At 46.3% G+C, this 26391-nt stretch overlaps 2 protein-coding genes across 7 annotated transcripts in view; one reads left to right on the top strand and one right to left on the bottom strand.

Annotated features, from left to right (window-relative positions):
• LOC105494991 (STIL centriolar assembly protein) overlaps window positions 1-19182 on the bottom strand; it is an 80705-nt gene extending 61523 nt beyond the window's left edge. For 3 of the 5 annotated variants that reach the window (XM_011764098.3, XM_071093507.1, XM_071093504.1), the window contains exons 1-2: window positions 18223-19182; window positions 2276-2803 (exon numbers count right to left, since the gene is read on the bottom strand). The gene's annotated coding sequence lies outside the window, so the exon portion shown is untranslated. The remainder of the gene's footprint in view (window positions 1-2275; window positions 2804-18222) is intronic. The other 2 variants (XM_011764099.3, XM_011764096.2) reach the window with 2 other exon arrangements.
• A 10-nt stretch (window positions 19183-19192) lies between these two features.
• LOC105494990 (cytidine/uridine monophosphate kinase 1) overlaps window positions 19193-26391 on the top strand; it is a 45237-nt gene continuing 38038 nt past the window's right edge. For both annotated transcript variants that reach the window (XM_071093514.1, XM_011764095.2), the window contains exon 1: window positions 19193-19520. In XM_071093514.1, coding sequence (XP_070949615.1) covers window positions 19350-19520 — 171 coding nt within the window. In that variant the 5' untranslated portion in view covers window positions 19193-19349. The remainder of the gene's footprint in view (window positions 19521-26391) is intronic.

Genomic DNA, 26391 nt, shown 5'->3' with positions numbered 1-26391 from the left:
TAATTCCAGCACTTTGGGAGGCTGAGGCAGGTGGATCACCTGAGGTCAGGAGTCTGAGACTATCCTGGCCAACATGGTGAAACCCCTTCTCTACTAAAAACACAAAAATTAGCTGGGCATGGTGGTGCACACCTGTAATCCCAGCTAGCCAGGAGGCTGGGGCAGGAGAATCGTCTGAACCTGGGAGGCAGAGGTTGCAGTGAGCCGAGATTGTCCCACTGCACTCCAGCCTGGGCAAGAGAGTGAGTCTCTGTCTCACTCTGTGTGAAGCAAGATAAAGGAGAAAAGGATAATTAATCCAGGTGCAGAGATTATTTAGAAGAGACTTTTTAGATAAAGTCAGAGGCTGAAAATCCTATTGAAAGTGCTCTTATACCTTGTTCAAGGCAGAGAAAAATGTGTTCTTAATAAAGTTGACTAGGCCGGGCACGGTGGCTCATGCCTGTAATTCCAACACTTTGGGAGGCCGAAGCAGGCAGATCACGAGGTCAGGAGATTGAGACCATCCAGGCTAACATGGTGAAACCCCGTCTCTACTAAAAATACAAAAAATTAGTGGGGCGTGGTGGCGGTCACCTGTAGTCCAGCTACTCGGGAGGCTGAGGCAGGAGAATGGCGTGAACCCAGGAGGCGGAGCTTGCAGTGAGTGGAGATTGCACCACTGAACTCTAGCCTGGGCGACAGAGCGAGACTCTGTCTCAAAAAAAAAAAGTTGACTAAAAAGTCCTTCTTAGAAATATCTGGACTTAAAAGGTTTAATGCAGCTTCCACGGAATGCAGGCTTTAAATCCTAAAACCCTTCCTTAGTACTTGGTTGTCACGGATAACAGTATTCACGTGGATAACTATAACTCTACAAAGTATAAAAAGTGCCAATTTTTTCTTCATTAAACAGAAGTATCTTAAAATGTGCTATTGTGTCTTCTTTATTCATTGGAGTGAAAAGATGGATAATGTTGATTTCTCATTTTAAAACAATATACATAAGGTAGTTTCACTGTCAGTGTTGTACAAGCAATTAAAGCTAATGAAACTAAAACCACACAATATCTATACCTAGCAAAACATATTCTCAGGTGAAGGCATCATTGTATACAATAGAAACCTTCAAATCATCCTCATCCCTTCTTCCATACAAATAATCTTTCCATACCCACCAACTCAGTTGCTAACTTCATCAACTCTCACGGTACTTACGGAAAAGTCCCCACAGTGCTGCTAGAAGGGTATTTCGATATAAATCTGATCAAATTATTCTCCTGCTTTAAAAGTCAATGGCTCATGTCAGGCGCGGTGGCTCACGCCTGTAATCTCAACATTTTGGGAGGCCGAAGTGGGTGGATCACCTGAAGTCAGGAGTTCGAGACCAGCCTGGCCAATATGGTGAAACCCCGTCTCTAGTAAAAATACAAAAAACTGCTGAGCGTGGTGGCATGTGCCCATAATCCCAGCTACTAGGGAGGCTGAGGCAGGAGAATCGCTTGAACCCGGGGGACGGAGGTTGCTGTGAGCCAAGATCATGCCACTTCACTCCAGCCTGGGCCAAAGAGTGAAACTGCGTCTCAAAAATAAAAATAAAAATAATTTTTTTTAAAAAGCCGATGGCTCTTCTTTACACACAGAATAAAGGATCTTCACAATCCAGCCCCACTCTATTATTCCAACCTTAACCCCCATCCACTCATCCTACATTCCAGTCAAACTGAACTACTTGCAGTGCCCCGGTTTCAGTATCTGCACAGGCTGCCCCCCTTAACTTGGAATGCCCTGGTAAACCCCCGCCATCCCTCACAATCCAACTCGAATGTCACTTCCTCTGTGAAACCTTCTCCCAAACACCCTGGTGATGGTACTATACTGTCTCTGTACTCACACGCATAGCATTCTCGCACTTTGCGGCTTACACTTTACTTCCAGTAGTCCACGAACTTCAAACATTAACTGATCCCTTTACTACGTAGCAGAGTGTAAGCCAGAAATTGTGAGGAATGCAAGAGGGAGCATTCAAGGTTTCAGGCCTCAAGAAATTCCCACCGTAAAAACAACTTTAAATGGCACGTTATCGACTGCAAACCTCTTTCGCATATCTTAGCTCAGATCATACCCAAGGATTTCATGGAATGCTTAATTTCTCCCACTAGCTTCCCTTCTCGTCATCGGCTCCAGGCTCCTGGAGGGCGGAACCAACTACAGGGCTTTGAATGGTCCCACCAACCTTCCCCAGGCCCCGCTGCCGCCCCTCAGGGGGGAACCAGCAGCACAAAGCTCCACTTACCGCAACTTCCGCGGAGCTGAGGTCTGTTTGCAGGGTAGAAGCAGGAGCCGGCTCCAGGGAGCACCACCACCTCACCACCAACTCCGGTACCGCCTCTGGGACGTTGGGGTCGCGGGAATCTAGGCGGCAAACACAGGCTCGCGAAACCGAAGGCCGCGCCGCGCCTGCTGACTGGTCAGAAACCCCGCCAGTCAGGGAGCGGGGGTGGTGCTAGAGGGCCGCGCACGCTCGCCGTTACGTACTGGCGTGCCAACCAATCAGCGCCCCGTGCTGGTTCTGCGCTCGACCAATCCCAAGTCTTCTTGGAGAACTGCTGGCGCCATCGGCGCTCCAGGATCGAGGTTCGGAGGATTTAAACCTTTCATTTCGTCAACGGTTAAGTTCCGGGGCGGGGTAGGTTTTCCGCTAGCGCAATGGAAAGCCCAGCTAGGTAGACGGAGGAGCGAGTGGCAGATGAAGCCGGAAGTGCTCTATAAGACGGTCATCGGTCGGATACTGGAAGCGGACACCTGAAGAACAGTTTCCAAACTATTTACCCGAAAGCACAAAAAACAGTTAGAGTTCTTCCAGTTTCTTACTTTTTAATTTTTATTCTAAAATTTACATTTTAATTTTTCCTTTTTCTGATTACTTATCCTCAAGTTCTAGATTTCTTCCAGTTTATTTCCTAGGAAGCCATCTGTGTTAGTGATATTATTTATTTATTTATTTATTTATTTTTGAGGTGGAATCTCACTCTGTCGCCCAGGCTGCAGTGCGATGGCGCGATCTAGGCTCACCGCAACCTCCCCCTCCCGAGTTCAAGCCATTCTCCTGTCTCAGGCTTCCAAGTAGCTGAGATCTACCACCCACCACCACGCCCGGCTAATTTTTGTGTTTTTTAGTAGAGACGGGGTTTTACCACGTTGGCTAGGCTGGTCTTGAACTCTTGACCTCAGGTGATCCACCCGCCTTGGCCTCCCAAAGTGCTGGGATTACAGGCGTGAGCCACCACGCTGGGCCCAAATTTTTATTTATTGATTGATTGATTGAGACGGTGTCTTGCTCTGTCGCCCAGGCTGGAGTGCAGTGGCACTATCTTGGCTCACTGCAACTCACTGCACACTGCCTTCCAGGTTCAAGCAATTCTCCTGCCTCAGCCTCCGGAATAGCTGGGGTTACAGGCAAGCACTACAACGGCCGGCTAGTTTTTGTATTTTTAGTAGAGACCAGGTTTCACCATGTTGGCCGCCAGGCTGATCTGGAATTCCTGACCTTAAGTGATCTGCCCACCTCGGCCTCTGAAACTGCTGGGATTACAGGAGTGAGCCACCGCCCCCAGCAAAGTAACATAAAAATTTTAAATTCTCGTTGAATAGAAGAAAAGAATGTGACTTAAATTTATAAACCATATATGCCTATCTCTACAACTATTGATATTATATATAGTATTGATATTTTATGTATTTATGTACAGTCAGCCCTCTATCAGTGGGTTCCATATCCACGGATTCAGCCAACCACAAATGGAAATATTCAGAGGGGAAAAAAACAAAATAACAACAATAAAAATAACACAAATCCAGTCTGGGCAACATGGCAAAACCCTATCTCTACAAAAAATACAAAAAATTCACCAGGCATGGTGGCATGTGCCTGTAGTCCTACTACTTGGGAGGCTGAGGTGGGAGGATGGCTTGAACTGGGGAGGCAGAGGTTGCAGTGAACTGAGATTGTGCCACTGCACTCCAGCCTGGGTGACAGATCAAGACCCTGCCTCAAAAATAATAATACAAATAAGACACACATATTGGGTGCGGTAGCTCCTGCCTGTAATCCCAACACTTTGCAAGGCTGAGATGGGAGGATCGCTTGAGACCAACAGTTCAAGACCAGCCTGGGCAATATAGCAGCATCCTGTTTCTACAGAAAATTTAAGAATTAGTGGGATGTGGTAGTACAGGCCTGTAGCCCTAGCTACTGGGAAGGCTTAGGTGGGAGGATTGCTTGTGCCCAGGAGTTTGAGGCTGCAGTGAGCTATGATTGTACCACTGCACTCCAGCCTGGGTGACAGAGACCCTATCTCGCAAATAATTTAATTTAAAACCATAACCACTTTGACCAGGCACAGTGGCTCATGCCTATAATCCCAGCACTTTGGGAGGCTGAGGTGGGCGGATCACCTGAGGTCGGGAGTTCGAGACCAGCCTGACTAACATGGAGAAACCCCATCTCTACTAAAAACACAAAATCAGCCATGTGTGGTGGCACATGCCTGTAATTCCAGCTACTAGGGAGGCTGAGGCAGGAGAATCGCTTGAACCCGGGAGGCGGAGGTTGCAGTGAGCCAAGATCGCGCCATTGCACTCCAGCCTGGGTGACAAGAGTGAAACTCTGTCTCAAAAAAAACAAAAACAAAAACCTATAACCACTTTTTACATAGCATGTACACTGTATTAGGTATTATACAATGTGCTAGGTATTATACAATTAGTTCATACAATTAGTTATTATAAGTAGTCTAGAGATGATTTTTAATTTTTTTTTTTTTTTTTTTTTTGAGACAGGGTCTTGCTCTGTCACCACAGACTCAACTTCTGGCTGAAGTGATCCTCCACTTCAGCCTCCCCAGAAACTGAGACTACAGGCACATGCCACCATGCCCAACTAATTTTTGTTTTAAGATAATTTAAAGTATAAGGATGACTGTACACTGGTTATATGCAAATACTACGGCATTTTATATAAAAGACTTGAGTATCTGTGAGCCAAATTGGTATCCCTGGGGCTCCTGGAACCAATCCCCCATGGATACAGAGGGAAGACTGTATATATTGTATTAATATTCCTTTGATAATTTATAATTATTTCCACAGCTAATGTGGTATTAGTGCTTTCTCCACCAGTATCTGATATTATTCTCCTAACAGCCAAAGTACAGAAGTGTTATCCCTATTTAACAAGAGATGAAATGTGTTACGATCCCACAGCTAGTTAGTGCAGAGTCAGGATTTGAAATGTCACTTACTTTGCTCAACACTCCACTTTTGTTAGTTTCCTGAGCAATATGGAAATATCTTAAAGTCTGAGCTGTATTTGTAGGCTGCCCTGGTCAGAATAAGCATCTACCCTTTTAAGAGAGTGAAAACACTATTCTGAAAAATGTATCAAACTAGCAAAGAAATATGTGCTCTAAGGCCAGGTGCAGTGGCTCACGCCTGTAATCCCAGCACTTTGGGAGGCTAAAGCAGGTGGATCACCTGAAGTCAGGAGTTCAAGACCAGCCTGCCCAACATGGTGAAACGCCATCTCTGCTAAAAATACAAAAATTAGCTGGGCATAGGGGTGGGCACTTGTAATCCCAACTACTAGGGAGGCTGAGGCAGGAGAATCGCTTGCATCTGGGAGGCAGAGTTTGCAGTGAGCCGAAATCACAACACCGCACTCCGCCTAGGCAACAGAGTGAGACTACATCTCCAGAAAAAAAAAAAAAAAAAAAAGAAATATATGCTCTATAGAGCATCATTCTCTGCTTTCCTGAAAAAATTCTTGGCATCTAGGGCACACATTTTAAGGGGAATGATGGTCAGTTCCTGAGCTCTAGTGTGAGAACAGGAAGGGCCTCAGACAGCCATGCATGTCTGACAAACTGCTGGCCAGCCCAATGAGGAGCTCCAGAGCAAAGATTGTCCATTAGAGGAGTCCCACATTAGGCAGAAATGGCTAGGCCCTAGAATACTTGCTGTGCCTAGTCATTGCCTGAGGCTTCCAAGAAAGAACAAGCACCAAAGCTAAGGCAGATTCCAAAGGCCACAGCGAGAGGCTGTCAGGCAACTGCAGTCTTTGCAGCTGACTGAAAAGTTCTTTCTGGAAAGAAAAGTTACACATCTCAATGATTGCCATTAGGCACATGAAGTGCAAAGGCCCTGAGTTACATGGGACGCCTTTGGATGATTTTTTTTGAGACGGAGTCTCACTCTGGCGCCAGGCCTGGAGTACAGTGGTGTGATCTCAGCTCACTGCAACCTACGACTAGCAGGTTCAAGCGATGAACCCTGCCTCAGCCTCCCGAGTAGCTGGGATTACAGGCGCCCGCCACTATGCCCAGCTAATTTTTTTTATTTTTAGTAGAGACAGGGTTTCACCATGTTGGCCAGGCTCGTCTTGAACTTCTGACCTCATGATTTGTCTGCCTCAGCCTCCCAAAGTGCTGGGATTACAGGCGTGAGCCACCACCCCTGGCCTGGAAGATTTTATATACAGGACTGACATAATCTAATTTTAGGTTTTTGTTTGTTTTTTTTTTTTTTTTTTTTTTTTTTTTTTTTGAGACGGAGTCTGGCTCTGTCGCCCGGGCTGGAGTGCAGTGGCCGGATCTCAGCTCACTGCAAGCTCCGCCTCCCGGGTTTACGCCATTCTCCTGCCTCAGCCTCCCGAGTAGCTGGGACTACAGGCGCCCACCACCTCTCCCGGCTAGTTTTTTGTATTTTTTAGAAGAGACGGGGTTTCACCGTGTTAGCCAGGATGGTCTCATCTCCTGACCTCGTGATCCGCCCGTCTCGGCCTCCCAAAGTGCTGGGATTACAGGCTTGAGCCACCGCGCCTGGCCTGTTTTGTTTTTGAGATGGAGTCTTGCTCTGTTGCCCAGGCTGGAGTGCAGTGGCACCATCTAGGCTCACTGCAACCTCCACCTTCCAGGTTCAAGCATTTCTTGTGCCTCAGCCTCCCGCAGCTGGGAATACAGGTCCCCGCCACCACGCCCAGCTAATTTTTGTATTTTTGGTAGGGAGGGATTTTCACCATATAGGCCTGGCTGGTCTCAAACTCCTGACCTCAGGCAACCCGCCTGCCGCGGCCTCCCAAAGTGCTGGAATTACAGGCGTGAGCCACTGCACCTGGCTGAGGCTATGATTTTAGGTTTTAAAAGGACCATTGATTGCTATATTGAGAATAAACTGTATGGGGCAAGGGCAGAGATGCAAGGAGACCAGTTCAAAAACTGCTGCAATAACTTAGGAGATAGATGGTGACTTGGACCAGAATGGTAGCAATGGAGGTGGGGAGAGGTTATTGTATTCTGGATATATTTTGAAGGAATAATCAATATGATTTGATTCCAGATTGAATTTAGCATGTAAAAGAAAGGAATTCTGTGTCAGCTTCTCATGATTTATGATTTTCTTTAAAAGTACTTTGATATTAGAAAGAGAAATGTAGTATGAGTTAGACAAAAGGGAAGGGGTGAGCATAACACATAACCCCCACTCCTTAGGTGTGGGCTGCACGTAATGACATTTCTTCAAAGTGTATAATATTGGGTTGAGGGAGAAAGGCAGAGGGAGGAAAGTGACTTTACAACGGGAAAACCTGACAAACACTACTTCTGATGGGTCATCAAGCCAACCTCAATAGTCAAGGTGATAGTAGGTACACTTCCTTCTTTCCTTTTTTTGTTTTTTAGAGACAGTGCCTTGCTCTGTTGCCCAGGCTGGAGTGCAGTGGCACAATCATAGCTCACTGCAACCTCAACCTCCTGGTCTCAAATAATCCACCCACCTCAGCCTCCAAGTAGCTGGGACTACAGGAGGGTGCCACCATGCCCAGCCTTTTTTTTTTTTTTTCCAGTAGAGAAGTACTCTCTCTATATTGGCCAGTCTGGTATTGAACTCCTAGCCTCAAGTACTGGGCCTCCAAAGTGCTCGGATTTCCAAAGTGCTGGGATTGCAGGCGTGAGCCATAGCACCCAGACTACTATGTACACTTGATATGATGTGATTAAAATGGCACTTTAGGCTGGGCGCAGTGGCTCACGCCTGTAATCGCAGCACTTTGGGAGGCCGAGGTGGGCGGATCACCTGAGGTTGGGAGTTCGAGATCAGCCTGACCAACATGGAGAAACCCCATTTCTACTAAAAATACAAAAAATTAGCTGGGCGTGGTGGCACATGCCTGTAATTTCTACTCGGGAGGCTGAGGCAGAATAATTGCTTGAACCCAAGAGGCTGCGGTTGCGGTGAGCCAAGATCGTGCCACTACACTCCAGCCTGGCGACAGAGCGAGACTCCATCTCAAAAAAAAGAAAGAGAATAAGTTTAATGGAATAAAATCTACAAATGCTATACCAAGGACCTACTATACACTAAGTTTTGTGCTAGCTGGTATGGGGAGTTGAAAGGACATGATAAGCATAGAACAGGGAAGGCACAATTTTATAGGCTGTGTAATAAGAGGTAATTATCCAAAGCAAATATGAATAATTGTTAGATGACAGGCCTGTTTAAATAGACTGAAGATATACCATGCTAGTCTTTGATCCCTGTTTATATATATTTATGTATCATTTCATTTTTTTTTTTTTTTCGAGATGGAGTCTTGCTCTGTCACCCAGGCTGGAATGCATTGGCGTCATCTTGGCTCACTGCAACGTTCACCTCCCGGGTTCAAGCAGTTCTCCTGCCTCAGCCTCCTGAGTAGCTGGGATTATAGGCACCCACCACCATACCCAGCTAATTTTTGTATTTTCAGTAGAGACAGGGTTTCACCATGTTGGTCAGGCTGGTCTCAAACTCCTGACCTCAGGTGATCCACCCGCCTTGGCCTCCCAAAGTGCTGGGATTACAGGCCTGAGCCACACCGCACCTGGCCATTTATGTATCATTTCAAGACACTGTGGAATTGCTACTACTTTTGGTCCTTACAGAGAAAAGCTACTGGTTTTATTTTTAAAATTTCCAAGTTCTTTAGTTTGCTTTACAGATAACCATTTCCAGTGTGTCATTTTTTTTGAAAGTATAAATTTGTTGCATAAACAATGTTATAATAAGAAAAAAATTATAAAAGGAAAAATTCATCCAGAATTCTATATTCTAACTGCTGTAGACTGAATATTTGTGTTCCCCACAAAATTCATATGTTGAAATCCTAACGCCTAATATGATAGTAAGTAGGGGGAGCCTTTGGGAGTTGATGAAGTCATGATGGCAGAGCCTTCATGAATGGGATTAGTACCTTATAAAAGAAACCTCCAGAGAGCTCCCTTGCTCCTTTCTGCCCTGTGAAGTCACATGGAGAAAATGGCTGTCTATGAACCAAGATAGCAGGCCCTCCCTAGATACCAGGTCCTTGATCTCTAACTTCCTAGCTTCGAGAGCTGTGAAAAATAAATTTCTGCTGTTTATAAGCTACCTGTTTATGGTATTCTGTTATAGCAACCCAAAGACATCAATTGTTTTTCCTTATTCCTTTTCAGTCCCTGTCCACATGACATGGTCTTTATGATTAGACCAAGTAAATTTTCAGTGCTATAAACCCTGATGGTGCCTGCTAACAGACTGGCTGTGGGGATTAAAGAACTATTGTTATCACCAGGAACAGGGAAGTTGGAATCGGTTATTTCTCCTCTTCCTGGTTCTGTTACTTATTACTGTACTAAATTTCTCCAAACACCCAACTTTCCCTTTCTCAACTTACACTTTTAAGCTAAATTGTACTACTGATTTTTAAAACAACTACAGGTTTGCTTTTAAGAAACATATTTTTATGTCTATTGTTTTAAAAAGATGGGGTCTCTGTCACCCAGGTGGGAGTGCAGTGGCAAGATCTCAGCTCACTGCAGCTTCAGCCTCCTGGGCTCAAGTGATCCTCTCACTTCAGCCCCCTCTCCACCCCAAGTAGCTGGGACTACAGGCATGCGCCACCACACCAGGCTAATTTTTGTGTTTTTTGTAGAGATGAGGTTTCACCATGTTGCCCAAGCTAGTCTCAAACTCCTGAGTTCAGGAGATCTACCTGCCTTGGCCTCCCAAGGAGTGCTGGGATTACAGGCATGAGCCACTGCGCCCAGCCTTAAGAAACATATTTTTAAAGAAGATTGCTAATCTGTCAACTTATGCAAAATTCCTTTTAGACACTTAAAAATCTTAGGAGAGGCAACAATTACAATTTATGTCTCAAGTCACATTGACTTATTTTACTTATTTTTTAAAGCTTGGATTATTTGGAATGAATACTGGAATGATCAAATATCATATACTGGTAAATTCTCTAAAAGTATTTACTAAACTGAGCTAATGTACCATCATCCTGATTTTGCAGACAAAGAAATTGCAGGTATAACCAACCTACCTAAGCTTGCGAAGTTAGCAAAGATGTTGCAAATTTAGCTAAAGACAGTCAGTCTCCCTTCACTGGTCTGCCTGCAGTTCTGCAGTATAGAGCTAAGCTCAGCTGAGAGAGTCACTCCCAGGAGAGCAGTCATATTGTCTGCTACCAGATCTGTCACATCACTTTTTTTTTTTTTTTTTGAGATGGGCCGGGCGCAGTGGCTCAGAGATGGAGTCTCACTCTGTCACCCAGGCTGGAGAGCAGTGGCACGATCTCGTCTCGCTGCAACCTCCACATCCCAGGTTCAAGCAATTCTCCTGTCTCAGCCTCCCAAGTGGCTGAGATTACAGGTGTGTACCACCACTCCCAGTTAATGTTTGTATTTTTAGTAGAGACGGGGTTTCACCGTGTTGGCCAGGCTGGTCTTGAACTCCTGACCTAAGGTGATCCAACCACCTCCACCTCCCAAAGTGATGTGATGTGAGCCGGGCGCGGTGGCTCACGCCTATAATCCCAGCACTTTGGCAGGCCGAGGCGGGTGGATCACGAGGTCAGGAGTTCAAGACCAGCCTGGCAAGCATGGTGAAACCCTGTCTCTACAAAAAAAATACAAAAAATTAGCCAGGCATCGTGGCATGTGCCTGTAATCTCAGCTACTTAGGAGGCTGAGGCAGGAGAATTGCTTGAACCCGGGAGGCAGAGGTTGCAGTGAGCCGAGATCATGCCACTGCACTCCAGTCTGGGCAACAGAGCCAGATTCTGTCTTAATCAATCAATCAATCAATCAATTTTTCAAAAGAGATGGGGTCTCACCATTTTGCCCAGGCTTGTCTTGAACACCTGGGCTCAAGTGATCCTCCTGCCTTGGCCTCCTAAGGTGCTGGGATTACAGACATGAGCCAACATGCCCAACTTTTTTTCTTTTTTTTTTGAGACAAGGTCTCTCTCTGTCAACCATGCTGGAGCAGCATGATCACAGTTCACTGCAGCCTCAACCTCCCGGGCTCAAGTAATCCTCCTGCTTCAGCTTCCTGAGTAGCTGGGATCACAGGCACGGGCCACCACATCTGTCTAACTTTCTAATTTTTTGTAAAGACAGGGTCTCACTAGGTTGCCCAGGCTCAAGCTGAATTCTGAAACATGAATATAACATAGGCAGCCAAGGGGAGTAGTCAAGGCTGGGAAAATGAAAGTATGGGAACAGATATCTATCTCTAAGAGGCAATTATGATAAATAGGATTGATGAATGGTGACAAAGCCTATTTCCTAATCCCCTACAAAGGGCACTAGGAACATAGATCTACCCTGGGAATAGTATGGAGATACTGAATGTATGTGAAAAGACCTAATGTACTCCATGATAAACACCTACAGGTAAGGGTGGGTTTTAAGGATAGCCCTTGCTATACATCTTTCTGAGATCAGTCTTCTGGTCTGTAATGCAACATATTTTGACGGGATTTTTGTGAGTATGGAACTTTTCATGGAGTCAGTGTTGTATAGAAATGCACATTTTAAAGTCATACATGCTGAATTTGAATTTGACTTTGTCATCTATTTGCCTTGTGGGTTTTTTTTTGTTGGTGGTTTTTTGTTGTTGTTGTTTTGTTTTGTTTTTGTTTGAGATAGAGTTTCACTCTTGATGCCCAGGCTGAAGTGTAATGGCACGATCTTGGCTCACCGCAACCTCCACCTCCCAGGTTCAGGTGGTTCTCCTGCCTTAGCCTCCCGAGTAGCTGGGATTACAGGCACCCAGCACCACACCTGGCTAATTTTGTATTTTTAGTAAAGATGAGGTTTCTCCAAGTTGGTTAGGCTGGTCTCAAACTCCCGACCTCAGGTGATCCGCCCACTTCAGCCTCCCAAAGTGCTGGGATTACAGGCGTGAGCCACCATGCCCAGCATTGCCTTGTGGTCTTGAGCAAAGTACTTCTACTTCCTGGCTCTATTTCTCCATCTGTAAAATGATAGTACTAACTTCACAGCATTATAAGAATTTCATAGGCAAGGCAAGGCTGATATTTAGCTAATACCCAACTGGAAAGGCTATATTGGTGATTAAAATATTGAAACACGCTGGGCGCAGTGGCTCATGCCTGAAATCCTAGCACTCTAGGAGGCTGAGCTGGGTGGGTCACTTGAGCCCAAGAGTTTGAGACCAGCCTGGGCAACATGGCAAAATCCTGTCTCTACAAAGAATAGAAAAATAAGGAAGGCATGGTGGTACACACCTGTAGTCCCAGCTACTAAGGAGGTCAAGGCTAAAGTGAGCTGTGATGTGCCACTACACTCTAGCCTGGGCAACAGAGACCCTGTTTCAAAAATAAGCAAACAACAAAAATATTGAAACATTTACATACGAGTTGGCATATAGCTACTTCCCTAAGCACTTCCAGTGTCCTCTAACTCTCCCCTGGGACACACTGGACCTCCTCACAATCTAGCAATTAGAATATATCTGAGGCCAGGTGTGATAGCTCACGCCTGTAATCCCAGCACTTTGTGAGGCCAAGGAGGGCAGATCACTTGAGGTCAGGAGTTCAAGACCAGCCTGACCAACATGGCAAAACCCTGTCTCTACTAAAAATGCAAAATTAGCCAGGTGTGGTGGTGCATGCCTGTAATCACAGCTACTCAGGAGGCTGAGGCAGGAGAATTGCTTGAACCCAGGAGGTGGAGGTTGCAGTGAGCCAAGATTGCGCATTGCACTCCAGCCTGGGCAACAAGAGTGAAAGTACGTCTCAAAAAAAAAAAAAAAAAAAAAAAGTGGCACAGAAATCTTCATAGGTATTCTGATTGATTTATTTTAAAAGTCGATTATCCAAAAAATGCCTGGCACATAGACTTTTTTTTCTTTTCTGAGATGGAGTCTCGCTCTGTCGCCCAGGCTGGAGTGCAGTGGTGTGATCTCGGCTCACTGCAACTCCACCTCCCAGGTTCAAGTGATTCTCCTGCCTCAGCCTCTCAAGCAGCTGCGATTATAGGCACCCGCCACTATGCCCAGCTAATTTGTATTTTAGTAGAGATGGGGTTTCATCATGTTGGTCAGGCTGGTCTCAAACTCCTGAGGTCAGGTGAGCCACCCATCTTGGCTTCCCAAAGTGCTGGGATTACAGGTGTGAGCCACCATAGTAGACATTTAATAGATAAAATCAAATTTATTTAGCCTACAGATTCAGTCTATAGGTATAGTTAGGAAATGCCCCTTTACTGGGTGACATACACTTCTATATACATTTATTGGGGCATACTATTATTGCATATCTGGTGGTTTACCCCTAGGTGGAATTCAGTGCTTCTCTGCCACCTCCAAGGAGCAATAATATATGGCTAAGACAAAATGGATTCCTTGGAGACAAATTAGGATCAAGATGCTAAGCGGTAGACCCTTCACTGTGGATAAGCAGCAGGGTTGAATTTTCAAGCATCAGTGTAGTATTGTGTCTTTTATTAATTCCATGTCCTCGGCTTGGCTCCATGTGACTGCCAGTGTGATAAAAGAGGCCCAAAGCTACTTGGAGATCCTAACTTCCTTGGCTTATTTCTCTTTTTGAGTGCTCCTGTTGATCTGGTCTAGCTTGCCAGGGAGGAGTCTAAGAGAAGGAAGGTCATCTAGGCCTGTCTTGATTATACAAGAGTTTTCTCTAAGCTCTGTAAAATCCATCTCAGCTTACTAAATCTAAGGTTCCACAGAGGGCTTTTGGACCCTGTAGCAACTTTAAAACATGGCACCAAAATTCTCTGACACTCCTCTTATTGAGAAGTAGGGCTTGTGTACCCTCTCCTTGAATCTGGGCTGTGTGTGTGGTTGACTGAAAGAATATGGTGAAAGAAGAGGTGCTGTGGCAGTTTCTAAACCCAGGTTTTAAAAACTGGCAGTTTCTCCTCCCCATCTCCTGGAATGTTTACTCTTGAAGAGTAACATTCAGCCATCATGCTGTAAAAAGAAACCTAAGCAACTAGTGGTAAACCCCATGGTCTTTAGGGAAAGAGGGTTTCCACAATGTTAGGGGGAGCCAAGTAAAATTTAAATAGTGTATTTTCCAGCTTCCCGTCTCTACACCAAAATTAAGTATTGACACTCACAAGAGGAAAAAAAAATATCCTCTGTCAGCCATGTGAATGAGCCTTCTTGGATATGGATTCTCCAGCCCTCAGTTGAGCTGCCCCAGCTGATGCCATGTGGGATGAAGATGAGCTGTCCCCACTGGGCCCAGCCCAATTTTCAGGTCATAAGGAAAATAAATGTTTCTTGTTTTGGCCGGGCACCGTGGCTCACGCCTGTAATCCCAGCACTTGGGAGGCTGAGGCAGGCGGATTGCTTGAGGTCAGGAGTTTGAGACCAGCCTGGCCAACATGGTGAAACCCCGTCTCTATTAAAAATACAAAAATAAGACAGGCATGGTGGCAGGTGCCTGTAATCCCAGCTACCCAGGAGGCTGAGACAGGAGAATTGCTTGAACCTGGGAGGTGGAAGTTGCAGTGAGCTGAGATTGTGCCACTGCAATGCCAGCCCAGGAGACAGAGCAAGACTCCGTCTCAGTAACAACAACAAAACAACAACAAAAAGGCAGGGCTTGGTGGCTCATGCCTGTAATCGCAGCACTTTGCGAGGCCAAGGCAGGCGGATGACCTGAGGTCGGGAGTTTGAGACCAGTCTGATTAACATGAAGAAACCCTGTCTCTACTAAAAATACGAAAAAATTAGCCAGGAGTGGTGGTGTATGCCTGTAATCCCAGCTACTTGGGAGGCTAAGGCAAGAGAATTGCTTGAACCCAGAAGGCAGAGGTTGTGGTAAGCCGAGATTGTGCCATTGCACTCCAGCCTGGGCAACAAGAGTGAAACTGTCTCAAAACAAACAAAAGAATGTTTCTTGTTTTAAGCCATTGTTTTGGGAATGGCTGTTTTGTAGCAACAGATAACCAGAACAAACTCAAAGGGCCAACTAGTCATAAAGTGTTTTTTTTTGTTTGTTTGTTTTTTTGTTTTTTTAGATGGAGTTTTGCTCTGTAGCTCAGACTAGAGTGCAGCGGCGCAATCTTGGCTCACTGCAAGCTCTGCCTCCCGAGTTCACACCATTCTCCTGCCTCAGCCTCCTGAGTAGCTGGGACTACAGGCATGTGCCACCATGCCCGGCTAATTTTTTTTATATTTTCAGTAGAGATGGGGTTTCACCGTGTTAGCCAGGATGGTCTTTATCTCTGGACCTCGTGATCCACCCACCTCAGCCTCCCAAAATGCTGAGATTACAGGTGTGAACCACCTCGCCCAGCCCATAAAGTGTTTTTTTTTGCCTCACCTTGTCATTCCTGGAAATGATTCCCTGGAAAACCCTTGGCAGGGATGGGTGTCTGGGTTTCAGTTTTGAGAAATCTTTCCACATTAATATTTTCCTTAGTTGCCTAACATAACTGGCAGAAGGAGACAGGCAAGGAACAGGACATTAAGTACCCAACCACCTGTGGTCATAATTATCCAGAAAGATTTTTTTCTCTGTGAAAAAAAATCACTACATATTGCTTTAAGTAGGCATACAAGGAAGTTTCAGACCCAAACCCCTGTGTGGAATCCATAGTTCTGGTGTTCCGTCATGGAAACAACAAAGGTTGTCCTTTTGTTTCTGTCCTAAGGCTTTCACTAAAAGTATGCCAAGTATGGTGTCTCACAGACACCATATCCTTAAGATCTTTTAACTCTAACTGTGTGAACAAAGGAAAAGAAGGCACATTTGTTTTGATATGGCTTTTTTCACACTCCTGCTACTCATTCCCAATATGACCAGTTGTCCTTGTTCTTGGCTGCCCATGTCCTAGCTCCTCCTCTCCAGAAGCTGAAGGGTTTGGAGCCGCCTTCTTTTTTTTGAGACAGCGCCTCGCTCTGTCACCACGCTGGAGTGCAGTGGTGCGATCTCAGCTCACTGCAACCTCTGCCTCCCGGTCTCGGCTCACTGCAACCTCTGCCTGCTGGGTTCAAGCGATTCTCCTGCCTCGGCCCCCCAAGTAGCTGGGATTACAGGCGCACACCACCACACCCAGCTAATTTTGTATTTTTAGTAGAAACGGGGTTTCACCATGTTAACCAGGCTGGTTTCGAACTTCCAACCTCAGGTGATCTGCCCGCCTCGGCCTCCCAAAGTGCTGGAATTACAGGCATGAGCCACAGCGCCCGGCCATGTTTTTTTAATGTGAAAATTCACATATCTAAACGTGGGTCCCTGTTTTTGTATAGCCTTCAAGCTCAAAATAATTTTCACATTTTAAAATGGATTTTAAAAATAAAAGAAATAATATTTTGGGACACATGCAAATTATATAAATTCAAATTTCAGTATCCATAGAAAAATGTTTTTGTTTTGAGACAGGGTCTGGCTCTGTTGCCCAGGCTAGAATGCAGTAGCACGACCTTGGCTCACTGGAGTTTGCACCTCCTGGGCTCAAGGGCTCCTCCCACCTCAGCCTCCACCTCCTGGGCTCAAGAGATCCTCCCACCTCATCCTCCACCTCCTGGGCTCAAGGGATCCCCCATCTCAGTCTCCCATCTCAGCCTTCCGAGCAGCTGGGACTACAGGTGCACACCACCACCTGTAGTGTAGTGTAGGCCTGGTTGGGCACGGTGGCTCATGCCTGTAATCCCAGCACTTAGGGAGGCTGAGGCAGGAGGATCGCTTGAGCCCAGGAGTACAAGACAAGCCTGGACAACATGGTAAAACCCCGTCTCTACTAAAAATACAAAAATTAACCAGGTGTGGTGGCAGGTGCCTGTAATCCTAGCTACTTGGGAGGCTGAGGCAGAAGAATCACTTGAACCTGGGAGGTGGAGGTTGCAGTGAGCCAAGATCACAGTACTGCACTCCAGCTTGGGCAACAGAGTGAGACTCTCCACCCCCCCCAAAAAAAATATTTTTTTCCAGCTGTGATAATCCAAAATATCCCATAAATATCCCATTTTCCTTTCTATGGTAGGAAGGAAAAGGTAGAAGTTGTGGAGAGGAAACAGGTAAAAATTAAAGGGAGAACGGAAAAGAAGGGCAAACAAAGGCAACTACGTAGGTGAGGAGAAGGACAGGAAAAGAGACAGGGAGAAGGGAGGGACTTATAAATGGGAAAAGAAGGGCAGGAAGGATGGGAATAAGTAAAAACAACAACAACAAAAAGAAAGCAAGGAGAGACAGTGGAGATGGGGAAGAGTCAGAAACCACTGAGTGAGCTAAGAAAGGAGCACCAAAAGAAAAAGGAGAATGGGGGTGCTCAGACAGAGGGCTATACCACCATCTTCCTCTCCTGTTTGCTTTCATTTACTAACATCCTGGTCACTTTGCTCTCAATAGCTTAGTTCCTTTCCCATAGTCTCTGTTCACTCCAGTACTATCTGACTTGAATTTGTACCTGTATGACAAATCTAATACCCTGGACTCTTAGTTCTATAAACAGGGCATGCATTCTGCCTCAGCCTTCCATTCCCACGGTCTCACCCTGGACCTTGGCATCATCAGAAACTCACAAGTTGGGACATTTCAATTCCAAATATCCCACTCAGACCAGCAGCATCTATACTGCCAGCGTACTTGCTCATATAACCCACCGCAACCTTTCTTGGGTCAATGCTCTAAGACCTTGGTCCCTTTCCCCACCACCCTCCAACCCCTCCACTACCAGGCTTCATGTGCCATTATTTGCTTTCCTGTACGGTTTTGATTCTACAGACAGCATCATAAACATGATCTTGCAAACACTCTCATCACTTGGCCCTCTCTCTCTGTCGTACTTGCCAGGAAAAACCCCAACCCTCAATAAATGCAACAAGCTGCCTTCTCTGCCTGTGCCTGAAATGGCCAAACATCTTCAATTATTTTAAATCCATTACCTCAAATATCAAATGAGCTCTTAACGTTGGCCAGAAGGCCTTTTAAAGGCCTGTATTCATCAAGGCTCAGTTCTTGAACTTCTCCTTTCCTTCTCCCTTAAGATTTTTCCCTAATGAAGGGAGCAGGCGAACGGAGTTAAAGGGCTTCCACTGCAGTTAGAATACAGCCCAAATTCCTTTCCGTAACCAAAAGTCCTGATCTGCCACCGACCTCACTTTCTCAACTTTTCACCTTCCATTCTCCCCTCATTTAACTCAGCCCTGGTCTCACTGTCACTGGCCTTTTTTCTTTTTCTTTTTTTGAAGCAGTCTCACTGTCACCTAGTGCAGTGGTGCGATCACAGGCACGGGTCACGGAGCCCGGCTTTTAAATTTTTGGTCGAGACGGGGGTCTCGTCATTTTGACCAGGCTGGTCTTGAACTCCTGGGCTCAAGCGATCCTTCCTGCCTCAGCCTCCCGACGTGCTGGGATTACAGGAGTGAGCCACCGCGCCCAGCCAGGCCTTCCTTCAGTTGCTCTAACATGCCAAGCCAACTTAGATTTTTTGCACATGCTTTTCTCTGTCGGACACTCTATCCTTGTGTTTGCCTGGTTTCGCTCTTTTCTATCCTTTTGTCTTGGCTTGAATGTCACCTCTTCTGAAGCCTTCTCTGGCGACACTGGCCATCTTATGTCCTACTTGTTATTTCTTCAAAATCGTACTGCCGTTTGTATGTACTAGTGTTTACTCATTCACACCGGCTACCTCCGCGTACCTCACTGGCTGGAATGGAAACTCCTTGCGAGCAGAGACAATGGGTTTTGCTCTCCCGCGGATCACGTCCCAGCCTCCAGGTCAGCACCAGACACTTGGGGGCGCAGGATAAAACATCTGCTGTCAGAAAGCGCTAATAACCACCTAACGGGTGGAGGAAACCTGGCGCGGACTGCAAGACTGTCCCCGAGACGCAGCCGCTGCGCGAAGCTCCTCCCCTTCCGACCGCGCCGCGGACGCCTGGGCAGCCACGGCGGCGGGGCCGCGGCGGGCGCCGGCTCAGCCCGCCCCTTTCTCCCACCGCCTCCCTGCCCCGCCCCGCGCCTCGCCGGCCGCTGTCAGCTCCCTCAGCGTCCGGCCGAGCAGCTGTGTATGCTGAGCCGCTGCCGCAGCCGACTGCTCCACGTCCTGGGCCTTAGCTTCCTGCTGCAGACCCGCCGGCCGATTCTCTTCTGCCCTCCCCGTCTCATGAAGCCGCTGGTAGTGTTCGTCCTCGGCGGCCCCGGCGCCGGCAAGGGGACCCAGTGCGCCCGCATCGTCGAGGTGAGGCTCGGGCAGCCGGCTGGCTCCTTGGGGCTTGACGCGACGCGGGCCGGCCTGTCCCGCCGCCCCTGGTCCGCCCCCCGGAGTCGCCGGGCCGCAGACTACGAGTCCCGGCGGCCACCGCGCCGCCCGCGTGGTGGTGGCCGAGGGCCGCCGGCGCGCGGCATGCCGGGACTCGTAGTCCGCGCCCGCTCGCCTTGGGGGGCACCGTTTGGGGTCGCTTTGTTTCTGCGCCCCTTCTTTTCTTACATTTTGGGGACCAGATTCGTCTCTAGAGTGGACTGGGAGAGGGATCCCGGAGGCCAACCTTTGGGGGTCCCCCAGCGCGCAGAGGTTAGCACGTAGCTGATCGTGTGGTGGGTGAAGGCACCAGGAGCGCGGATTTGGGTTAGAGGCCGTGTGCGCCCGCAGTTGCCGGAAGGGGAGACCTATTTTTCTTCTCCGTGCCTTCCCTCTGGTTCTCTAAACTCTGCACTGTCACCAACCTGTCTTTACCGTAGAAAGGAGCCCCGTGGGGCGGGGTGTTATTTTAGGCGTGCTGTGGGCTGCGGCTGGCGCTCTCGAGCCCAGTCCCCGCAAGCTTTAGGGCGGGGCCATCCCTGAGGCTCGGCCCGGGACGGGGATGGGGAAAGCCGGCAGTGCAGTTCTGAGATCAAGCTTAAACCTTTGGCCCTGCTGCCAGCTCACGCTCGGCCCTCGGTCACTTCCTCTCTCCCAGCCTCATTTAGCCCTTGTAATACAGTAAAAAGAGTCTCTGAACCCAGATTTTCTCAGGATATAAAACACCTCCCAACTGTAAAATCCTGTTACTTTTTTTCCTTTTGCTTTAAGACAGGTTACCAGTTCAATTCTTTTAACAATTTTTGGGCCTGATGTATGGTTGGTTAGCTGCACTGACACTGTGAAAAAAAAAGGCTTCATGGACAATCTGGGGAATGCTTGGGAAAGAAGGAAAACAAGATATCTAGAAACAGAAGAGGCGACCATTGGTGGCCTCTAGTGAAATCGCCCTGAAACTCTGTAACCAACAAAAGTTTTTTTGACCTAGAACTTCTAATTTTCTCCTCTTCTAGGATATGGCCAATATTAACATTGGGCTTTTGCTTCTCTCCTTATATGTTCATAACAAGCAACCTGTATTTTATTCCCTAAATAGCATGCAGAGAAGGTTAGATGAGTTCAACAAGTCATTATGTGTTGTACAGATGTATTTATAAATATTGATCATTTTGCCGGGCACGGTGACTCCCTCCTGTAATTCCAGCACTTTGGGAGGCCGAGGCTGGCAGATCACGAGGTCAGGAGTTCGAGACCAGCCTGGCTAACATGGCGAAACCTCATCTCTACTAAAAATACAAAAATTAGCCTGGCGTGGTGGCGGGCGCGTGTAATCCCAGCTACTCCTTAGACTGAGGCAGGAGAATCGCTTGAAACCGGAAGGTGGAGGTTGCAGTAAGCAGAGATCGCGCCACTGAAATCCAATCTGGGTGACAAAGCGAAACTCCGTCTCAAAAAAAAAAAAAAAAAAATTGATCATTTTTAGGTGTCAAAGTGGAACTAGTCCAACTAAAAAAATACGTGACATTTACATCCTCTTTAAAAAAAATTTTTTGTTGGTTCTCTTTACTTTCTTTTGTTGTTTTTTCTGTTTTGTTACGTTTTTGTTTTTGAGACAGTCTCACCCTGTCACCAGGCTGGAGTGCAGTAGTGAGATCTCGGCTCACTGCAACCTCCGCCTCCCAGGTTCAAGCGATTTTCCTGCCTCAGCCTCCTAAGTAGCTGGGATTACAGGCACAGGCTACCATGCCCTGCTAATATTTTTTTGCATTTTTAGTAGAGACAAGGTTTCACCATGTTGGTCAGGCTGGTCTCGAACTCCTGACCTCAGGTGATCCTCCCACCTCGGTCTCCCAAAGTGCTGGGATTACAGGCTTGAGCCACCATGCCCGGCCTTCTCAGTTGTCTTTTAAAAATTAAAGAGCCTGGCCACTGCACTCCAGCCTGGGCGACAGAGCGAGACTCCGTCTTAGAAATAAATAAATAAATAAAAGAAGTGAAAAATGGGAGTGATTTCAAATTTTTGTTTAATATATGTGATCTCTCTTAAATAGCATGATAGGGGAAGGGGCAAAGACTTTAGCATCAACGAGATATGGATTCAAACCCTGAGTCTGCCATTTACTGTTTCTCTAGGCCCGGAGATGTTGTTACCTTTAGTTTGAGTTCTTCTGTGAAAAGGGAAAAAATAGAAATGCCTATTTTGTGTGGTATTTGTGAATATTAAATGAGGTAAAATATTTGGCACACAGAGACAGATGCAAATATTTTTTTTTTCTCCATTAAACTTCTGATCTTATTACCTCCACTTTAAACTTCCTGATCTTATTATATTGGTTATTTTTATTGGTGGGTTTTGTTGTTGTTGTTTGTTTTGAGATCGAGTTTCTCTCTGTCACCCAGGCTGGAGTGCAGTGGCGCCATCTTGACCCACTCCAACCTCTGCCTTCTGGGCTCAAGCCATCCTCTCACCTCAGTCTCCCGAGTAGCTGGGATGACAGGTGTGCACCACCACTCTCTGCTAACTTTTATTTTTAGGGTTTTGTAGAAACGAGGTCTCACTATATTGCCCAGGCCGGTCTCGAACTCCCGGACTCAAGGGATCCTACTGCTTTGGCTTCCAAAGTGTTGGCATTATAGGCATGAGCCACTATGCCTGGACTGGTTATTTTTTATTGCAAAGTAGTATTTTTCTTTTAAATTACTTTATGCATGTTATATTTGAATGCATTTAAATACAGTATGCTATTTGTGAATCATAATATGCCTTTAAAATGTCTATACCTAAATGAGTAATACTCATACTACTACACCGGTTAAAAAATAATCTACACATTCTGGGCCGGGCGTGGTGACTCACGCCTGTAATCTCAGGACTTTGGGAGGCTGAGGCAGGCGGATCACGGGGTCAGGAGATCGAGACCATCCTGGCTAACAAGGTGAAACCCCGTCTCTACTGAAAATACAAAAATTAGCCTGGCGTGGTGGGGGGCACCTGTAGTCCCAGCTACTCAGGAGGCTGAGGCAGAAGAATGACCTGAACCCAGGAGGCGGAGCTTGCAGTGAGCCGAGATCGCACCGCTGCATTCCAGCCTAGGGGAAAGAGTGAGACTCTGGGCCGGGCGCGGTGGCTCAAGCCTGTAATCCCAGCACTTTGGGAGGCCGAGACGGGCGGATCACGAGGTCAGGAGATCAAGACCATCCTGGCTAACACGGTGAAACCCCATCTCTACTAAAAAATACAAAAAAAAAAAAAAAAAAAACTAGCCGGGCGAGGTGGCGGGCGCCTGTAGTCCCAGCTACTCGGGAGGCTGAGGCAGGAGAATGGCGTAAACCCGGGAGGCGGAGCTTGCAGTGAGCTGAGATCCGGCCACTGCACTCCAGCCTGGGCGACAGAGCCAGACTCCCTCTCAGAAAAAAAAAAAGAGTGAGACTCTGTCTCAAAATAATAATAATAATAATGATAATAATAATCTATACATTCTACAATTATTCTTTATTCTGTTCGGTAATGGCAAATAATATTTTAAACTTGTTAATTATCAGTTACAAGATTCCATGATGAGATATGTTCTGTAATGTGTTATATTATTAAGATTTCAACAATTATATGACCTTAAACTGTTTTCAACCGTTATCTTCTTTAATGAAAATGTCTTCTCTTGAGTCTAGTTGCCATAAACTTTATTAAGCTGTCAATCAACTAATTCCAAATAGTTTATAATTCAGCAGTTGCTATTCTCTAGCTGGCTAGACAGACACTGGAATATCTATTGTTAGTGAAGTCAGCGGTATGTTGTTTTTTTCCTTTGTGAATCTCTTTGTTTTGACTCAGTATTTTATTATACAGGCAATTATAAACTAAATTCCAAAATAATGCAATTTTTGGAGCTTTTTTCCTGTAGGGAAAAAATTATATAAATCCACGTTAAATTCTCCAATTAATCTGGTCGAAGCTAATGTAGCTCACGGGGCACCTGAAATTGTTACTTTAGTATGTTGATTTCCAACTCAGCCTGCCATAAGTACATATTTGAGTCCTAGCTACAGAATCTTAGGATATTCAGTTAACAGAAAGAGAAGAAAAAGAGAAAACCAAGAACCCTTAGGATATCTTGCTCTCTAAGGCACTGGAATTAGTGAAGTGGGTGTTGTTAGAGGGAATCTGGTATTTTTTCTCTGGAGGTGAATTCTGCTCTGCAGATTGCTCCTGGAGACCTAGAGAAGGTAAAGGCAAGTCTGATACAGTATCTACTGGGAAGGAAAGATTGGAGGGAGGTTTTGGGACTGATTTTGCACATTAATTTGTACTGATATTTTTCAGTTTTGTTTGCCTGCCTGCCTGCCTGCCTGCCTGCCTGCCTGCCTGCCTGCCTGCCTTCCTTCCTTCCTTCCCTCCCTCCCTCCCTCCCGTTCTTTTTCTTTTTTTTTAACCAAATACCCAGATTTGAAGGAGAATTTATTTTCTAATTGTTTGTAAATCTGTATCCTCTAATACCTAATTTGTTTTTGAAAATGAGCTATTTTTGGCCGGGCGCGGTGGCTCAAGCCTGTAATCCCAGCACTTTGGGAGGCTGAGACAGGTGGATCACGAGGTCAGGAGATCGAGACCATCCTGGCTAACACGGTGAAACCCCGTCTCTACTAAAAACTACAAAAAACTAGCTGGGCGAGGTGGCGGGCTCCTGTAGTCCCAGCTACTCGGGAGGCTGAGGCAGGAGAATGGCGTAAACACGGGAGGCGGAGCTTGCAGTGAGCTGAGATCCGGCCACTGCACTCCAGCCCGGGCGACAGAGCAAGACTCCGTCTCAAAAAAAAAAAAAAAAAAAAGAAAATGAGCTATTTTCTAAATCAGTGTGATACTTACAGTTAAGTTTCCAGAGTGGAATTATTGTGCAGTAGTTTATTTATAAAATCATGATGGGAATACTGTGTTATTCTTGAATTTTTAAAATTAAGCTTTATTTATATTTGTTGTTTTGGCCCAAATGAAATTATGTCAATGTAACCTAAATTTATATTTGAAAATAACCACAATTTTACGTGCATTAGTTGGAAGAAATATTTAAACCTCTCTTTTAAAGATTGTGAACATTTTGCTTACATAAACAAATTATGACTAAAGCTTATAACCATGCCAAATTGCTTTCTGTAGCGCCCAGAAAAAAAAATTTTTTTTTTTTGAGAGAGGGTCTCACTCTGTTGCCCAGACTGAAGTACAGTGGCGTGACCCCGGCTCACTGTAACCTCTGCCTCCTAGGTTCAAGAGATTCTCCTGCCTCAGCCTCCAGAGTAGCTGGGACTACAGACACATGCCACTATGCCTGGCTAATTTTTGTATTTTTAGTAGAGACAGGGTTTCGCCATGTTAGCCAGGCTGGCCTCGATCTTCTGACCTCAGGTGATCTACGTGCCTCAGCTTCCTAAAGTGCTGAGATTACGGGCAGGAGCTGTTGCGCCTGGCCTCACCTAGAAAGCATTTTATCATCTGTGTCAACTTCCTCCAAGGCCTGTGTGGGTAACTCTTACTTTTCCTGGCCATCCTACTTACTGCACTTAGAAAAAGTTTTGGATGATAATTGACTTTAAGCATATATAAATCGGAAACTTGATTTCATTTATCTTTGTGTCCCCAGTGTTGAACATTGTGCCTGACACATAGTAACTGCCTATCAAGCACTTATTGAATTATAAGTTGAATAGGTTGAATTCATAGAGTGTATTTTTTGTCCTGAAGATGTAAAATTTTTAAAAATTTGATCCCCAGAGGGCGCTCCAGTGGCAGTTGGCTCTCCCATTTTCAGGACCAGAAGTGTTTGAATGTCTTTCTCTGATTTTTCTTTCTTCCTTTCCTTTTTCTTTTTCTTTTCTTTTTTTTTTTTTAGACGGAGCATTACTCTGTCGCCTAGACTGGAGTGCAGTGGCGTGATCTTGGCTCACTGCAACCTCCGCCTCCCCGGTTCAAGCGATTCTCCTGCCTCAGCCTCCTGAGTAGCTGGAATTACAGGCGCCCACCACAATGCCAGGATAATTTTTGTATTTTTAGTAGAGATGGGGTTTCACCATAATGGCCAGGCTGGTCTCAAACTCCTGACCTCAGGTAATCCGCCTGCCTTGGCCTCCCAAAGTGCTGGGATTACAAGCGTGAGCCACCGCACCTGGCTGATTTCCTTCCTTCCTCCCTTCCTTCCTTCCTTCCTTCCTTCCTTCCTTCCTTCCTTCCTTCCTTCCTTCCTTCCTCCTTCCTCCTTCCTCCCTTCCTTCCTTCCTTCTTCCCTCCCTCCCTCTCCCTCCTTCCCTCCCTCCTTCCCTCCTTCCCTCCCTCCCTCCCTCCCTCCCTCCCTCCCTCCCTCCCTCCCTCCTTCCTTCCTTCCTTCCTTCCTTCCTTCCTTCCTTCCTTCCTTCCTTCCTTCCTTCCTTCCTTCCTTCCTTCTTTCCTTCTTTCTTTCTTGTTTGCGACTAGCTCTCCCTCTGTTGCCCAGGCTGCAGTGCAGTGGCACAATCGCGGCTCATTCTCACCGCAGCCTCCACCTCCCAGGCTCAACTGATCTTTCCACCTCAGCCTCCCAAGTTACTAGGTCTACAGGTGCATGCCACCATGCCTAGCTAATTTTTTTTTTTTTTTTTATTTTGTAGAGATGGGGTCTCCCTGTGTTGCACAGGCTAGTCTCAAACTCCTGGGTTCAAACGATCCTCCCACCTCAGTCTGCAAAGTACTGGGATTGCAGGCGTGAGCCACCGTACCCAGCCTGTTTTCCTCGTAGTTCTCATGTATCACTTCTGTTTACTCTCAATGAATGAATAAATGATATGG

Source organism: Macaca nemestrina, chromosome 1, assembly GCF_043159975.1.
Source record: "Macaca nemestrina isolate mMacNem1 chromosome 1, mMacNem.hap1, whole genome shotgun sequence".
Taxonomy (NCBI): domain Eukaryota; kingdom Metazoa; phylum Chordata; class Mammalia; order Primates; family Cercopithecidae; genus Macaca; species Macaca nemestrina.
This window is presented reverse-complemented; position numbering and strand designations above follow the sequence as displayed.